Genomic DNA, 19,202 nt, shown 5'->3' with positions numbered 1-19,202 from the left:
ATGTTTAAACAAGAATTTGAGAGCTGAGATGAAATAATCGGGTTTATTTAACTCATTTTAACCGCCCGATGCAGAGGACTGATTGAAAATATGTTAGGACTTGGGTTTGCTGTGGTGGCTTAGGGGATAGCGCGACCCACATTTGGAGGCCTTCAGTCCTCGACGCGGCCGTCGCGGGTTCGATTCCCAGACCGGCGACATTTGCCGCATGTCTTCCCCCCTCTCTCTCCTCCTTTTCTATCAGCCTGCTGTCATATAAGGGACACTAGAGCCCACAAAAAGACCCCCTGGTGGGGGAAAAAAAAAAAAAAAAAAATATATATATATATATATATATATATATATATATATATATATGTTGGAACAAAAAGATTTCCAACAGATTCATAAATTTGACCTAGTTTATTTTAATAATGAAACGGTTAAGACTTTATTAAGATGTTCTCTATTAAGATGCACACTTCACCAAGTTAAATATTTAGCTTTCATCCTCTCAGACCAATTGGTGCCAATTTCTGGGTTTATCTACATGTAGCTTAACTTGCTGATTCAACTTTGCTTTCTAGGAATTATGAAAAATATATTTGCTTATTTAATAATTACATTGTAACAAACATGGAGCATAACTTTATACTCCAAACAAAATTACACTTTTCCTCTTAAATGCCTTTAAGAAACAGACAAATAAGAAAATAATCTGATTTTTCAGTGTTTGACAAAATGATTATCAGTCAGAGAGGATCAGGGGAAAACTAGTGTGATGCTATTTGTTTTTAATCGCAGTCCTAAACATTTTTGTTAAGTTTTTTTTAACAAATGTTTACTTAATTTTTGCCTTGCGTTGCTTAAGGCAGTGAAAAAAAATCTGCTTATGATTCAGATTTAAGAGACTTTAAAACTAACTTTTTTTTTAAGCCTTTCTATACATGTCGCTTTAATCAGACTATGACTATGACTCAGACTACCCCTTAAATGCATCGATGAACGACATCATCTCTGGTTTAATGCAAATAAGAAAATGAAAATCAGAAGAGTCTGGACTGAAATGGATCATTTTAAAGACAGAACGTCTGACGTGACGAGTATTACTTCTCCACCCAAAGAGACTTTTTTTTTTTCTGCCCTAGCATTAAAATTATTCTACAGACTATTCATTGTGTGAACAGTAAGGAGAACGCCTTAAGGTGTCTTTGCTGCTCAGAAGAATGTTTTTTGCCGATACTCCAGAGGATTTAACCCGGTGAAAATCCATGAGATTTTGTCTGCTGCTGTATTTTACATTGAACTCGGATGAAACTGCTGTACAGCGTGGGATGTGATGCACAGAATTACTGCCAAGCAGAAGTTGTGTTTGTTTTATCCTGCTGGGAGCACCATATGGGAGGAGCTTCCCGCTGCTCTGAGCTGTTGCACATTGGAAACTTTGCAGTAGCTGAAACTTGGCTTTTAATTATCCAGATCCAGTAAAAAAGAAAAAAGAAAAAAAGAACTGTAACAATCCTATTTTTATTTTTTTTTATTTAGACACACAAAACCTCATGCCTGTCTTTACAGAGTCAAGATTACAACAGACATTTGTTTTCCACGTTACATGCAGAGGCGCTTGGCGTGTCGTCGTTTCGAACTTGTCTTCTCGAGGTGGTTTCAATCGTCACATCAAACATGGACTGACAAGAAAAAAGAGGAAGAAGGTGATGGAGGGAAAGCAAAACAAACAACTTACAGCACAATGATTTAAAACGATGGTTGATTGTTACGGCCGTGGTTTGGTTTGCTAATCAACGCTTTCTAAAGTAAATCAATTGCTGCAGTCGTGAACCAAAGAGAATGGGACGGAGGAAGCTCTTTAAGGGGAAATAAAAACAACATCAAGGAGTCAGGCTGCTAAAACAAGCTGTTAGCCACCAACAGACCAAACATCCTCCAACACTGATGACATTTTCCCTTTCTGTCGTTCCAGTTCTGTCACTTTTCTGTTTTTGAACCACAAAGCGACGGAGGCCAGACGGATTCAGGCTCACTGACGTGGGCAGAGAAACTCACCTTTAAACCTTCTGCTGGCAGGTCTTCAGTCCAAGCTGTCGGAAATTTAGATTGACTCAGAATCCGTCTCATCTGGCAAGTTTCTTACCTTCTGCAGACAGGGACGGATGATGAAGAAACCGGCTCTGTGAAAGTCCATCAGAAACACAACAACCTTAAAACCACGCCAGGAATAGTTTGTATTTTTTCACTGAAAGATTCCAAGTTCTCAAATGCCCTTAATGTGTGTGTTTTGTTTTTATTTTGCTTTCAATTGATATATTTCTGCTCATTTGAATCAAATTTATGTAGCACTTTGAGAAGAAAAATAGTTTCCTTTGGATGTAATCTGAGTTTTATTTATTACTTTGTGTCTTTTTCTTACATTGTTTCACCAAGGAACTTTGCGTACAAGTCATTTTGCATCTAGAGTGCCAGACCTTTTTTATTTTTATTTTTTTGCGGTGTCCCTGGAAAAGATGAGTTAAAAAGCTTTAAAATAAATTCCTATTTTACTGCAGTAGAATAACTTCCAACTGAGAAATTTAGAATAATCCACTCTGTGTAATTAGAGTGCAGCACTTAATCTTCCTTAATATTTCAGGAGCTCGGTGCAAAACAGAAACTGAGATCACTACAGCATTTCTCTAAATCCTTTGGAGTCGTGTGTTTTTCACTGGTGCTCCTCTGCTCACCTCGCCCTCAGGACTGAGACGACCGTGGAAGAAGTCTTCTGGCTCAAAGACCGAATAACGTGGCTCATTTTCATCTGAGAGGCAGAACAGATTCAGATTTCAGAGCTCGCGGCATTTCTAGAGGCTCCCAGGGCTCTTTGGAGGGGAAACAGGCCCGCAGCATCACAAGTCAACCACCATGCTCAACAGGGCTTCCAGATATCATGTCTGCTGGCTCAATCTTAGCCTCATGTTTACTCTTTTCATGGTAAGAAAAACTTTATTCTAGTTTTTATTCACAGATTACTAAATAGTTCTTAGAAACTGACTATATTGAAGTACTGTAGAGTGAAAGAAAAGTACTTCAGTTAGAGTTTATTTGACCTTCTTTTCCTTCACTGACTAAATGCAGTCAGATTAATTTAAAGCTTTCAGCTTGAGATTAGTTTACCACAATAAAAGTCAGTGTTTTAAGAGTTTTTACTGATTTTAACAAATGTGAACTGAAGCATTTTCCTCAGTTGGCACTGAAGGTCTCGTTTCTGGTGTGTTTTTATGTCTTTGTACATTTATTATGTATTGATTTAAAGATTTTTTGGGGGGTATTTTTGTTTTTAGTATCTTTAATTTTGCTGAAAAAAAAAACAAAGAACATCTATTTGAACATGACTCACTGTTACTCCTGTACATTTTGTTTCTTTCTGGGATATAAGTGATATTTCTCAGCTCTTTCACCTCTTCACTCTTTCCTTACAGCTCACTTGTGTGATGTCAATAATCGCTGAAAAGAAAACGGACTTGCCTGTAAATAATATGTGAGCCACATATTGCAGAGATAAAACAATGTGACAGTATAACAACAGTATGTGTCAAATGAAGAAGAAATGTTGCCATTTCTTCTGTCAGCGAGAGAGGAGTCACAGAAAACGTCTCATCTTAATGAATATCAAGTTCTGGTCAGTTCTGGAGAACCATTAGAGATTTGTTTTGGAAAAATGATGTGGATGGGGAGAAAGAGCTGGACTGAGTTTAGATTCAGAACGAACAAACTACAGATGCACAGATCATGTTTTCTTTATTCAGGGTCTGACCTAATAGTTCAGATTTTCACTTATTCTGATTTCAGATGCTTGTATTTCAACAACATTTAAAGCTAAAGTTAACCAGTCAGGCAGACAAAGTCCTTCTGAAATAAATAATAAACTGTTGTGTGATGCAAACACTAAATACCAAAATCAAAAGATGTGCTGATTAAGCGTTCTATGGCAGATAAAGTTATTTGTTATTTTCCTTGAGGTCTGATCTGTTGATTCACACTTTTTATTCCAAGGACTCTGGCACATTAAAGAGGAAAGAACTGTTCAAATACACCATGAGCTAAAATACATTTATCTGTTTGGTGCTAGTTGTGTGATATATTACAAATGGTTACTTTTACTCTTTTATGTTTGCCTCCATTTATGGTGGCCCCTAGAAGATCTATGTAAATCATACATTAATGTACAGTATTTATGTATATTTTAATATAGTGCTTGCATGGCATTAAGCACTGTGAGGTGCTAATCCCATTGACTGTACATGAAAATAGTTGTAAAAACCTATTTGGGATAAACTGCCAACCTTCTCCTGTTCTTTGAGGCGCTCCTCGGATAACTGCCACCCTGGGTGGAGAGCCACATCACCTGTAACCAAAATATCAGGCAACGATTGATGGTGTAAGCCTAAAGAGTACATTTTTACTTTCAATTTTAAAGGGGGAGTAACGAAAAATGCTGATACTTTTAAAGTAACAGTCAAAAATCTGACGAAATAAAGAGGGAAATTGTATAGCAGCAGTTTTCCAAACATTACCTAAGTATTAGCGAAAGAGTACTGTTCAGTTAAAACGCTCTCTGCAGTCGTTTCCCCGTTTCTCCTTCCCAAAAATAAGTCAACGTATTTCGTTTCTATACACTTCCGGTCTGTACAGTGAGACTTGATTAACTGTAACCGTGCTGCAGCTGCGCAGCATCTCACAGGTGAGTCTCATTAAGCGGCTCCCCTGCTGTTAACTGTAGGATATTTTCTTAGCGGTCGTTTCTTTATTAGGAGAAATTTGATAACTTAAAATCGTTCTGGTCTCCTCCTCCTTCTCAGTGTCCTTATTTACCACTTTCCCTCGTGTCTCTCTGGACAGACTGAGAGCAGAGGACAGCTGTGGAGGAAAGCCCACTCTAGAGCTCGGTTGTTTCTCTCCACTCCCTCTTCTGCGTTTGCAACTCCCAACTTCTCGCTCTGTTTTCGTGCGCGTAAAAACTTTGGCGAGCCGCGGTCTCCTCCTTTCCCTCCGTGCGTAATTCTCTGGGAAGTGCTTTGAAAACTTGTGAGGAAATCTCACTTTACTTCTCCCACCTGTTGCTGAAACGGACGGAGCGGAGAACAGGACTCTATCCCTCCGGGACAACTTGGGGACTGACCCGGACCAGGGTCCACGGTTCACGCTCCTGCAGCAGCAGCAGCTGCCGCCTGGACACCCCCACCGCCTCCCTGCACCGCCTCATAAAAACGGCCGCTTTTGTGAGCAAGAGGAGGACTTTAGACATCGTGGAGTGAAAGGGAAGGAAGGAAGGGGTCCAGAAAGTGACACTTGAAGGAATCTGTGCGCGTCTCGTGAAAAAAAAAAAAAAAAGCAGCCTGAAAAACAGCGCTGCGTGTGAAGTTTCCAACCGGACAGACAGACTTCAACACCTCGGATGGTGGAAGGAGTTTTTTCCCCCAGCAGAGTTGAGCAGCAATTCTACTCCAGAGAAGAAGAAGAGAAGGTATGAACTGTCTTTTTGTCTTATTTTAATAATAATGTTTGAGGAAACTCGTTTAGAACTTTGGCTCATTTCTCTTTTGCTTCACACTTTCCCAACTTTTCCTGATGTTTGTTCTAAAGTTGATTCTCCTGAGTCCAGGGGCGAGTCTAGAAAACTTTCAAACGGGTGGCCAAGTGTTGGTGTTGGGGGTCCGGGTGGACGCTGATGGGCTTTGGGGGGTATTCTGAATGACAATAAAAAAACAAAACAAAAAACAACAACAAACAACCTTTTGTTTCAGGGATTCCAACAGTCAGTTGGTGCTTTTTCTAGTTGCTCACCACCGAGGGCATTATCGTTTTAGGGGGTGGTACAAGCACTGGGTTCACCAGACTGACGGTCTGAAATAAGCTCTCGCCTCCGGAACTGCTTTTGTTCAGTTCATTACATTTTGCCTGAAATAAAGTTTGAAAACATAAATGTAGGTCATGATGTCATTCACCGATTAGCATATGGAGTATGTTGGGATGCAGTGTTTGCAACCTGCCAGCTTATTTACATCTGTTCAGTTATCCTCTGTTCTTTCCAGATGTTAATTTCTAAAACTGATGTCGTTTGGCAGAAAACAAAGTCTAAAATTTTGACTAGTAACTGCTGACACTATATGGCCACTTGTTGCTTGTCTTCAATGTTTTATATTTTTTGTGGTTCGAACTGACAAAAGAATCTCTCGCGTATTGAAGGCAACATACCAGCAGAATTTATCTGACATTCTGAATAAAAATTACTCTGCAGGTTCCTCAGCTTCCCTCTGCTGAAGCCGAACTCAGTTTAATCTGCTACTTTTGTTTAGAGCATGACCCTTCAAATTGTTTAGTTTCTTTTGTCCTTTCTGTACTGGTTTTTACTGTTTGTGGACACTCTGCAGTTACAAGTGTATTTTTATTGAAATGTAGCTCACAGTAACCCAATAAATATTTTTTTTCTTTGCAGATTGTAGTGATTGGTGCCTTTATCCTACAAGGTTCACGTTTTGTTCCTAATTGTTAGTGAAATTAGCAGCTGTATATGAGGTAGTGGAGCTATGATCCAAGTCAAATGAGGAGGATGCTTATGAAAAAATGAGTCTGGTGTAGCAAAAAATGCAGAAGATTTTATTTTGTTTTACAGCATTATTAATTAGTGGACTTACCTTGTCAACGTGGAGAAACCTTTTGGAGAAAAAAAAAAAGAGTTAGTGGCTTAAGATGATGGCGCCTAAAGAAGAAATCTTTTATAGAGCTCGTTAAGCACATGAAATAATTAATAGTCAAAGTTATCTTCCTTTTCTTAAATCCACAAACGTATGTAAGAATGCCTGCCGCCCCACTGGGGGCCCCGGTTGGTGGCACCACCACCTCAGAGTTCAACAAGTTAAACTCTGTCGGAGTTTTTCAATGTAAATGATGGGTTTGAACTTGAGCACCGACTGCCTGAGTTATTCAACATGCAGTCAAGGTGAAAAAGAGTTCTGACTTTATTTTTATCTGAATTTATAGAAATTTATGTCCAACCCTAATGCTTTCATTGTCACGGTCTCATTCCATATGACTTTGGCTACCCTTGACAGTGGTGAAAGGCAGCCTATCTGTGTGTGTGTGTGTGTGTGTCTGCCAACCCCATCGACCTAAATGAAGGCAGCTCTCCTGCTCTGCGGTGCAGACCAGGACTATTTTGGTCGAAATCTTGCACAAATGTTTCTCTCAGTATAGAGAAATTGCTCTGCCTTCATCTGGGCCGTGCAGGGACTTGTTTGAAATCCAAGTCTGACTAACTGCAGCTCTGAGGGAACTCTGGACCGAGTTCACCATTCTGACAGCTATCATAAAACACACAAGTGTCTGCAGTGACTCACTTTGTGTGAAAAGCTTTCATATAACAAATGGTATAACGCGTTGATTTACTGCTACGCATATGCATTTGTGATATATAAGCATGTATAGTACTTTTGCAGCTGTAGATGAGCAAGAGTCACTGAACATGGCTGGGAACTAGACTGAAGGGTCAATATTTTCTAAGATTTTTTTAACTAAAACAATCCCTAAAGGTTTTTGTATGAAAAGTTTGAAATTTTCAAACCAAGAGATCGTTAATATGGCAAAACGTATGATTTATTTATTTTTCTCTCTTCAAAAATAATCAAGATTTAATTACAATTTTCATATATGAAGATATACCCATGGCACAGCCAAAACGGCTTTTAACCATTTATGCCATTTTACTCAAATGTGTCAAGAGAAGAGTTGAGAATAATTACGTAATTACAATAATTAGAGACCACAAATTGTGGAATGAAGTGAGACAAAAACGACCAAAGTTTGACTAAATATAGCGAAAAAGCATGAAGCACCAAATGAAGGTACAAAATGAACAAAAATGTATTTTACTGTATTCAGAAGGTTGAAAACTGTGAAGAAACTCTTGCACAAAATTAAAATTTAACAAATTCATAATTACATATGTAGAATTTGTCTTGGTGACTGAAAATAGGACAACTAAGCAGACATGACCATCGTATCTGTTGAGCCCTAATCACATTAATCAAAATTAGCCACTGATAAATTTGTATTTCAGTTATTTCTATTTTCATGAACTCTTCATCTTCATTCTTGAATTTTATGCTCAGTTTTGCCCCAAATGCTTCTCACTCAGTTTTTATGAAGCATCTAAACATAAGAAGCCGGTTGTAAAAGAAGATGATCGAATGTCTGAGGGATTAAAGCTTCTCTGTCAAACATTCTGCTCCTTCTGTCAACAAATAGTTTATTTTGAATGGTGGAATTGCTCTGTGTGAGTAGATGGATGAGCAGCTAATAGATTTTTATTGGCTGGAATTTGTTCAACAATCTTGTTTTATATGTTGTGAATCATTGAGACAGATTCATGCGAAATGCAGCAGAAAAGGCGACTTTTTTTTTCTCCCCCCCCCCATCTTCCTGAAGCTCGTGAAACCGAAGTGTTCGATTTGTTTTCAGCATGCGTCGGCTGCAAACGGACCCGAGAGGAAGTCGGGGTCGTCTCCGGCAGTGACGTCTCCGGTCGGCCTCGTGGATTTCAGGGTTTCAGAGTCTGATATATCTTCATAAATCCGCGAGCCAGCTGACAACAGGGCTGATAAACCCTGCAAAGGGGAGAGGAAGTACACGTCTGTGGGCGTGTTGTGCGCTGGGGCCCACTGTAACGTTAGATGTGTCGATAGGTGTTGCTGTCAACAAATTAGCCATTAGAGAGAGATAATCTCTCCTCAGTCCACATCCAGGCCAACATCTGCTCTTCCTCCCTTCTTTTCATGGTGCATTTTTATTTATGCTGTTTGAGATTTCTTTTACGCAGTTCAAGATAAATGCGTTGGTCTCCTGGCCCGTTCAGCAGGAGGCCATAAAAACCTGCCCCTCAGTCCGACTTTCAACCTTGACGTCTTTTCCTCAAGTGAAGCTACCTGAGCGTCTCGTCCCAACAGGACGGCGTAATTGAGGAATGTCAGCTAGTCCGTTTGTCTCCTGTCCAGACATTTGAGAAGATGGCCTTTCTCAAGGTTGCACTGTGATGCGTTTGTGTTGGCATTTTATGTTTTTTTTTTTTATAGAAAAACCCCTCAGGAAACGGGGGATGTGTCAGGCATGTATGTGTCTGTTCTCTCTAATGACCAGGTTGGAGTCCCAGATGGTGGTCTGTGTGAAGAGGATGGTCTTTTCAGATGAAGAGCAGGCATTTAAAAACTCTTTAATCTGATTGGTTAAAACTCTTTAATCTGATTGGCTAGCTTGCGAGTGCTTATCCACTGTGGATAATGATTACTTGACAGAGAAAGAAATCTTGTGCACTTTATGATGACTGCATTGCTATAGTTTCATTATCTTTTAGATTTATTTATTATTTATCAGACTTGGTATTGATGACAAGGTGAAGGCCGGTGGAAAATGCAGTGTAGATGAGGTAAATACCTTTAGAAATAATCAGAACTACTGCATAATGATAGATGCAGGTATAGTCCATAAATCCTTAATAAAACAGGAACACTCAACCCATATGCTTCTCCTGCAGGGACCCCGAATCTTCAGCTGTTCTAAACGTCTGTCTTTCTGCTTCTCATTTGTCCTTGAAGCTGAGTTTTCGCCATTATGAGATTTAATAGATTTTGTATCTGATTTTTAGATTTATTGATCCATTTTCCTCTTCTGAAAAAGAAAAGTCTCCATAAAAAAATTTTGAGGTTGTAAAAATTACTTTAATACATGGGGCCTTGTAAAAAGCATTCAAACTATTTTATACTTTGTCACATTACATTATGATTTATGTGGAAATGAAGAACAAGAATGCACGATTTCACAAAAAGATAAAAAATATAAGGCTGAAAAAATGTGCTGTACCAAATTATCTACTAATAGTAGTAATAATAATTAATATCTGTTATTAATCAGAGAAAACAGAGGTTGACGGTACAGAGATGCAGCTGCATTTTGTGAGACGGACAGATATTAGTCATACACTCCACATATTTAGTTTTCATGGCAGAGTGTCATTAAGTAATTGCTGAGAGAAAGCCATAACAAGATTTGTTTCCAGTTTGCTTTAAGCTGTTGAGAGGACACAGTAAACCTGTGAAAGAAGATGCTGTAGTCTGATTTACTAAAATGTAGAAGAAACCTAACCTTGCGTGTAATCCTGACCGCACCATCCCTACTAAATCAGAGTTCAAATTCAAACTAACGTAGTTTCCTTGGATAAGCAAAGACATTTGGGAAAATCAGCAAACTGCAAATGCCAAATTAAACAGGATCGTCTTGACCTAGATTTACAGTTTTTCATTTTAGTGTAGCGAAATACGAGTTGGCGAGTGTCAAGAAGTGCACTCTAGCAAGGTTGGCTGCTTTGTTTCACATATTTTTGTCAGGTTTGAAACAATGAAACACACAGTCAGCAACATGAATGCAAGGAGCGAAAAACTCTGGATAAAACGTCTCGTGCTTCTCGTTACTGGAAACTTTCAGATTGTTCAGAGCATTTTTGTTGCCTTTCCTCTAAAATACCATCTTATAGATGAGACTCGAACCACAACAGCAGCTCCGTATGACCCAACTCTCAATAAATAAAAAGTAGCGAGGTTTCGGTATCGCAGGACATTTTCCATTCGAAGAGGAACTCTGGCTACAATTTAACTTGGAGCACAAACATACAGCTGTGTCATTTCCATAAACATTGGGTGTTTTGCAGATGGTAATTATTTGTCCTTTCCTCCTCTGTAGAATCATTAAAATATCTTTGCTGCGCTCTGTTGCAATATAAAATAAGCTGATGCCTGAACTCTGAAGCATCAGTCTGCTGTGAGGCTCTGTGTGTGCTGACAGTACACTGTGGTCATGTGGTCATCATTATGGTCAAACTCAGTGTATTTCTGCATGTATCTGCGTGCTCAGATTCTGACTGCTTGACCACCAAGCATGTGTTTGTCAGCGTGTGTGTGTGTGTGCGCACGTGTTGGAAGGGTGGCGGCAGCGGTTAGCAGCTATATCCTACCAGCTTCCTGGGCTAATAGTAAAAGCGGTTTATTGGACACTTTATAGCCCCTGAAACCGTTTTATAAATCTGGCGGCTGGTGTGAGGGGGACAGTCGCAGACCAGCGAGCCATAAGGCAGGTCAGTATGAAAACTACTGCATCCCTGACTCCAAGGAGGAGAAAAATGCTTCTTCTCAGCGCTGATGTTTTTGCAGAATTGCATCTTCATGGCTGGGGGACTTTTTGGAATTTAAACAGTGTGACAGGCAGCACAAACTGGGCCAGTTACAGTAAATCTACCGTCTAAACATCTCATAACACAGAAAGCTGTTCTCTGCTGCTGCAGCCTCTTTACTTTTGCTCATTTTCCTGTCTGCTCCCCTGATCCAGAGCTGATAAAACTATCAACAGCACACCTGCAGCGGGGTTAAATGTCATCTGTGAGGACGGTACGGACTGTTAACTCAAACAGAAATGATTATGATTTTTAGAGCAGGCTCACTACAATAAACTTTTTCTACTGGCTTTTAAATGTCAGACTTTTTTTGCTGTTATAACCTCTTCTCTTTTTTTTCAGTTGATTTTATTTGCACGACTCACTAAGAGTTCATCTCTGTCAGTTATTACAAAAAACAACTCCAAGCTGTGCACTGTGAATCTCTGCATTTTCTAAATATTTCTCTTGGGCATACTTAGGCAAACAGATTGAAATTCTGCTTCACAGGTTTGACAGTTTACATTGAAGCTTAAAACATGTCTATGCTGAGCTTTTTCAAGCTTAACTTAGAGAAGGACATTAAATCCTACTGGAAAGTAGTCTTGTTTTGCATTATGATCAATACTTTGTCATGGCTACTTTTGGTCGGATTACTGGATTAATGCAGCATGACATAGAGAAGTCTAGGTTACTTTCATAGAGGCCTTGAGCTCATTTGATTCTAGTTTTCCTAATCTTCCTCTAAACGCACATTGTCAGGTGTTTTCAAAGTGTAGGAGCTGCCTCCCACCCTCCCCTCTCAGAGAGCAAATAGACAGCTTTGACCCCTGACCTGTCCAACTATATTGTTGCTCTAAACTGTTTGCTATACTTGATGTCCCATTCATACTGGTGGAGTTGATCTGCTTTTAGCCTCCTGTACATAAAGTCTCAGGGCTTAGTAGACAACTCTGTGGCTGTGCATCATGTTCAGATCCAGCCCATTAATTTCCTAACTTTAAATCATCATACTTCCTTCTTCTTATTTTGCTTGGCCTATAGTCTCCTTTCTGGCCGTAGCTTTAGGTACTAAAAATCTATCAATTTTGTCTCTGACATAGACTTGGTGAAGTTGGCTGCATCATTACAGTTACTTTTCCTGGTTTATTTTTTTTCCCGTGTTGCGCCCCTCCATTAAGGGCTCTGGCGCCCCCTTAGGGAGACATGCCTCAAACTTTGCAAAGCAGTGCTCCACAGAGCCTCTATTGGATTAAAGTCAGGAAAATGTGCTAGCCTAATGTTACCCTGGTAAGTTAAAGCATGTATTGGTGCCTGTGGCAGTGCTGCCAGGTGCCAAGTCCTCTTGGAAAATAAAATCATCATCTCTGTAAATCTTGTGAGCGAGGAGAAGCATGAAGCGCTCTAAAACATCCTGGTAGCTGGCTGTATTCACCTTTGACTCACTGGACCAATAGCAGATGGCTCCCCAAATTATCACCAACTAGAAACTCAAGGCTTTCAATATCCCTGTTGTTTTGCCACTTCTTCCTTAGTTCTTCCTTCCACTCAACGTTCCAATACGGTGCTTGGATGCAACAAGCAGCTTCTTTCAAATGGCTTTTGGTAGCTTGCCTCAAGTCAGCAGTGTTTCCCATGTTCTGTTTCTGAGAAACTGAGTTTTGACTTTAACTCGCTATAAGCCACAATCTTCAAAAACAACAGAAATGTGAGTATTTGCTGGTGCAGCTACGTCGCGTCCCAAGGGATAAAACAAAACCTTGACAAATTGGGGGAAAATGTTATTTTGAAGCTTTAATAAAATAACTGATTATTTCTGACTCAATATGTTTTCCGCCAGTAACTTACAAAGTTCTTTTCAATTATTTAGTTTTTCAAGTAGGTACCCATAACGTGCATAAAATTACTAATTTTAGATGCATTTAGCTACTGACCATGTTCTTTTCTTTCTTTTGGGTTTGAACATTCATAAAGAAGTGTACGGGCTGTGGATTGTGGTCTGGCTGCTCGCTTTTCAGATGACACAAACCTAGTTGGCTTTAAAGACGCAGTATTACATATAACTGTCATGCTGGTACATTTGTTGATCAGGGTAAGCCATCGATGACCCTGTTTTCCTGCCAGGAGTTAGACTCATTCCCAGCTTTTAGTCTGGCTTGGTTGCAGACTAATTTAACCACTAAAAGGAAACTGAAGTGCAACTGCTGCTGAATCTGTTCAGTCAGTGTAAGTTTCTGTGTTTTCTGTTCAAAAAGAAACAGAGAGACAAGACATGTAGGAGTTTGGGTGAAGACGGACATGGTGGTCAGTCAGATGAGAGGAAACGCTGCCTCTTACTGGTCACTGTTTGCTACTACAACAGATCAAAGAGCACAAAGTTCCACTCTCAGCTGTGTTTTGCACCTTTGCTGTCATGGAACAAAAAGCATATGCTATAAAATGTGTTTATTTGCTCACTATCTCTAAGGTGGCATTTTTGTTAATATTACTGCATAGTATTGTTTTTGTAGAAAATACAAAAAGCAGAAAAGTGGCGACTTTCAAGCAAGCTTCTCTGCAGTGAGACACGCTTCAGACTTTTGCCCCTTTTTCTCCTTTCTTTGAAAAGATACTCTGAACTTTTCACATTTATTTTAGTATTACAATCTTAAACTTCAATTTTGATAGAACATTTTATTTGACAGAACCTAAAAAATAGCATAAACTTGTGAGGTGGAAGAAGTATAAGTGGATTTGGAAGCGGCCTAGTCTTTTGCTAAATGGCTTTATCTGAGATTGGTTGGAGAGATGTGTGAACGTATATTTTCAAGAATTATTTATCGGTGTTAAAACGTCAAAATGCTTTCATCCTAATGCTTCTTCTTCAGTACAGTTTTTCTTCAGTATTACTCTATTTATCTTCTCCATTTGCATCTCTGCTTAAAAACCCCCCACATCATGTTGCTGCCACTACTGTGTTTTAGGCTGATATACACTCAGATTTCTGCTACATTGTTTTGCATGATGACTAGATTGATCTGAGCAGCGCACCTTCTTCTGCGTTTTCTGTATCCTGGAACCAAGACTGTTGGTTTTATTGAGGAGTATGAGAGTAAAAGGTGCTGAAATACATGCCACACTTTTCAGATTTTAAAACCATATATCTTTTTCCTTCCATTTGGAAATCATGCTCTATTTTGTGTTGGTCTATAACATCTCTTCCTTTGCTGTGTGTTTGTATGTAGGAGTAGTTTTAATATAATGAGATTCTCGGCACCCAGGTGCTCTTTCTAGATAATTACTGAGTGGTGTGGTTTTTTTTTCTGTAGCCAGTCTTGGAACCAAAGCAATACCCAATCTGTCAACACACTTGCTGTGCTGAGTGGGAAGGGGGAGAGAGAGGATCAAATTAAAATTTATTCCCTCTATCTTGTTTCTGAGCCCCTCCCTGGCTCTCATCCTTTGAATTTTCAATCCGTCATGATGCTCTCCGTCCTGCTCGCGCTCACCTTTTTATTTCCTCAGCGTTCCTTCCTTCTTTTTATTTCCTCCCCAGCCTGCCTATCTACCATGAGTCCCACGCTCCTGGCTGCATTTGGAGCTCAGACGAAGGAACAACGCAACATTAGTCAGTCGTCTGGCTGAAAGAAAAAAAACCATCAGAACCAGCAGACAACATTGATTTACACGCAAACGGGCGCACACGTGCACATATTTTCTCGTGGAGAACACATCCATCAGTGATTGGCTGAATTGATTTATTAGGAAGCATGGCTGGGGGTGTCTGCAGGGTGGACAGAGAGGAGCAGGGCTCTGCATTCGCTTAAGTAGGGAGAGAACTGACTCTTTGCCAGATTAGCTTTTTAGATAACAAGAATTCTGCTCTACCCCGGTTCGCTCAGTTTCCTCGTGGCTTTATGACTCCATGCTGTAGTAACCGTTGAGTGGGCATGGACTGCGGTTAATTAAGGAGATGGTGTTCTAATGTTAAGTGTGCAATCCTAAAATGAGGTAAACATCTCCGAATTGCACTGCTGGCTAAAAATGCAATGTGGTCTCTGCTTGTGTGAAAACATTACCATTCCTGCAAATAAGTTAGTCCAGTGGAACCACCCCGAATACAATCACGTGTTTCTGCACTACTGAACGTTCACCTTTATATCTTAACATATGCAGCTTATATGTTTCATCAGCATGTCCCCATTCTGATCTTGAATCAAGATCAGAATGCTGTCATTTGGGCGAACGGTCTGTCTGTCTTGCTGGCCATCATGCAGTGACGTGCTGTCAGTATTAAAACACACAGCGATGGCTATTAAAAAAAAGACTGTAATTTGGAAAAACATCTTTTTATTCAGTCGTCAGGGCTTCAGCTGTTTAAAAACAGTATTTAGTATTCTAATTAATGAATAAAATGCGTGCCAAATGAAGATGTTTTTTTGTTTCGTTTTTACTTCAGTTTCTTTTTCTCCCCAAGTGGAAGTTAACTTCACTTCCTCGAGGGTCAAGGAGGTATAGTTTGAAGATGACAACTTGTAGTAACAGTGAATGCAGACAGAGGGCGCTACATCACTGAAGCTCTTTATTGCTGGAGAGGAAATTTGAAAAGGGAGAACTACATAAGGAAAGACAGAAGTGGGATGGAAGGGGACAGGAGAAAAACTAAACAAAGATCTGGAGTGGGGACATTTTAAATAAATGTAACATCTTTATTATTTCAACTCATCAGCCAAACAACACAGAGCCTCTGCTTCTTTTTCTCCCAAACAACTCTCCCTCCCCCATCACATCTCATGGTTGGATCCAGGCCATGGCTGCCTCTCCAGCATGGCACTACCATTACTGACCAGCAGGGGAAGTGCAGCGCTCACTACGTGGCTGGGGACAGGTGAGCTGATTATCACCTGTGCACCTGCAGGCAGCTCCAGTTTCAGGATGATCACATGACCATGCTGAAACTGGGGGAAGTGTTTCCCACTCCCTCTTGCACATCTTCAGTTGTGCGTATGTGGCATTATGATGTGGGCTAAAAGAGCTCTGACAGAAACGCATCATGCTCTGATTTAAACAAACTCAAAAACAGATGGGACAAAGTCACTGACATCTTTAAAACAACTTCAATCCCTAAAACGACATGGAGATTTAATGTGATGCTATTCTACGAACCATTAAACTGTTCTTATATAACCTTGGCTGGTTATTTATCTCAGACGTTGTCACAATAGCAGATGGCAGTTCAGTGGATCTGATGGTGTCCTGTTCTGGATGGTTGTGGTAGAGCTGCATGTTGTGACCCTGCACTTTAGTTCAGATAAATTAGAGATGGACTGTGCTATGATCCTAGATACCTTATAGATGATGATAAGTTTGAACCACTGTGAAACAGAAAACATATCGCAGAAGCAAGTGCATCTGTAGATCTGAGTTCACTGTTCAACATTAGTCCAAGATATTTATGTTTGATGTCCTGCTGTTAAAGTGGACTTGGTTTCCTTTGCATAACATCATTGTGCAATGATGACTCTGTCCTCAAAGTATTTTGGAACTGAAGTAATTACATAACTGAAGTATTCATTGGCGTATATTGGTACAAAAAAGGGCTTAGTACACACACTTGTGATGTTCCATTGTTGGCTGGTGAGTTAGGTTTTCTAACTTTGAATAATTTCAAGACTGTGGAAGTGCAGCTTGGGGTTGGTACTTGTTAAACAAGCTGTTAAGTCCATGTTCTGGGACTGGCAAAGAGGCCAATAAAGACATCTACTGTGAGAAAGAGATTTTATCTGCTTTATAATCTTTTTTTTTAATATTAAAGATATTAAAAAACATTTCTTAGAATACAGCTCAGTGCACATATCAATTGTGTTTCTCCTTTTTGGAATTGCACAAATGCAGAAAGCTAATTATTTTCTAAGACAATGCCACCAACATTGATATTTTTTGAAGATGCACTCTAAATTCCTAAGACTAAAATAACTAGACTGCATATTTGAATTATATTGCTTCATTTTTTATTATTATTCTACTCATTTTTCAGGCCAAAGCTTTACCCAAAATCAGAGTTGCAATTAATCGGTGATTGCATTAAGTATTAAAAATAATAATAATAATTTTGCTTCATAAGTAAAAAAAGAAAAATGTTCTACTGTAGCCACAGTAACAGTCCAACCAGCAAACTGTGACTCATCAAAAGTCTGCACTTCTTTCTCCATCTTTGGCTTTTTGTTTCTCTGTCAACAACTCTCCTCCCCCTTTTTCTTTCAGTCCCTTCCCCTCCTTCGACACTTTTGGCGCCCTCCACCCCCCGCGCCCCTTTCCTCATCACTGGATACAGACAAACACCCTCAAATGCCCCTCCGGCTCATCTTTAGCCCTGCCCATCCCTCTCCGGGCGCTGTGCCCAGAGAGAGGCAACATGAGCCGGGCAAGAAGCCCCAGGCAGAGCCCCACAGCGACACCAGCACCCTGAAAAGAAGCTCTAAGGGAAGAGAGGAGAAAAGGCAGAAAATTAAACGAGGAGGAGGGGAGAAAATGAAAGGGTGAAAAGACGGTAAAGGAGTGGAGATCAGCATTAAAGGAGGATGAAGAGATAAGAGGAGGCAAGAGTAGGAGAGACACGCAAGCAGAGGAGAGGAGACAAAAGGAGATTAGAAAAATAGATAGATCAATAGATGGAGAGATACAGATGGAATCAGAGGAAGAAAGATGCAGAGAAAAAGGAAAATGTGTGAAGCAGAGAGGGGAGGAAAAAAGGGAGAGTTGGGCAGACAGCCAGCTTTCCCCCGAGAGAGAGGTCAGAGCAGCGGACACGTCTCTGGAGAGCGTGTGTGTGTGCTCACACACTGTTGAGTGTGGTTTGTGTGAAAGACGGTGGCAGCAGAGGGAGCAGGAAGGAGAGCAGAACTCAGGAGAGCAGTGGAGCGCAGAAAGCAACTGTGGAAGATTTGTATAAGAAATAGTCTGAAAAAAGACCTCAGATGATTAAAAACTGTTTATATACTGCATAGATCTGTGTTTAAAGACGTTAATCAACACATTTAAAGTCTGAGGCTTATTTTAGTCCATGTTATTTATTTACAACCTATGAAAACAAAGTAAAAATCTCATCATGTTATTCAATGCTGTAATTGTTTTACAATCTGCTGTCTTTTAGGTTTTAAACTTTGCTCTAAATCACATGCCAAACTCGAGGCCCGGGGGCCAAATATGGCCCACCATAGCTTTTTATCTGGCCCTCTAGACTCTAAAGGGACACGTAGATAGAACTGTCAAGATAACAGTCTTCTTAAATATTATTCTATTAGTCAAATCAAACCAGTTTCTATCTGTTTACTGCCAAATTGGTTAAACCAGTCCCTCCACTTTCCTGCACATTATCATGAAAATTCATCCAAAATCAACAAATCCCTGCAATTTTTTTGCGCTAATTTATTGCATATTTTTGGCAAAAATTGTGACAAATATTGGATCGTGACGTTTTACTCCCACTTGAAGGTGGATGTGTTCCTTACTTCTACAAAACAGCTGCCTCAGCCTAACATGATGTCAATTTATAATCCATAACAGCGAGTGATAAAAAGTTGCATTTCCCATTATATATAAATGCAAATATTTCTAAATTAGTACCACAAACACTGATGTTTTTTTGTTTTTTTTTATATTGCAAAAAATCAAAAATGCAATCACAAAATCCTGAAGGGACTGAAAAGATGTTCAGTATTATTACATTTTAAGAATTGATTTATAGATTCTGCCATGACCGGGCCTTAAAGAAAATTCATAATCTTGATTTGGCCCAAAATGAAATTGAGTTTGATATTCCTGGTCTAAGCATTTAGAAATAGAAGTGGCCTGAAGTTTTCATACCCCCTGAGTCTATGCATTTATCACTTTGCAACTATAAAACTGTGTTTTATTAATATTGTATGTGATGGACCAACACAAGGTAACCCATAGTCAAAGAGTAGAAAGAAAATTATGCTTTTTCTTAAAACTT

At 39.7% G+C, this 19,202-nt stretch overlaps 1 protein-coding gene across 3 annotated transcripts in view; it reads left to right on the top strand.

The window, feature by feature from the left end:
• Positions 1-4,707: 4,707 nt before the first annotated feature.
• The window catches only part of wnt5b (wingless-type MMTV integration site family, member 5b), a 77,597-nt gene continuing 63,102 nt past the window's right edge, over positions 4,708-19,202 (top strand). The window contains exon 1 of one of the 3 annotated variants that reach the window (XM_044108129.1): positions 4,708-5,497. Coding sequence is in view for 1 of the 3 variants with exons in the window: in XM_044108131.1 (XP_043964066.1) it covers positions 5,429-5,497 (69 nt within the window). In the remaining 2 variants the exon portion in view is untranslated. The remainder of the gene's footprint in view (positions 5,498-19,202) is intronic. The other 2 variants (XM_044108131.1, XM_044108132.1) reach the window with 2 other exon arrangements.

This window comes from Gambusia affinis, linkage group LG23 (genome assembly GCF_019740435.1).
Source record: "Gambusia affinis linkage group LG23, SWU_Gaff_1.0, whole genome shotgun sequence".
Classification (NCBI taxonomy): domain Eukaryota; kingdom Metazoa; phylum Chordata; class Actinopteri; order Cyprinodontiformes; family Poeciliidae; genus Gambusia; species Gambusia affinis.
Note: the sequence above shows the minus strand (reverse complement) of the source record. Positions and strands in the feature narration are given on the sequence as shown.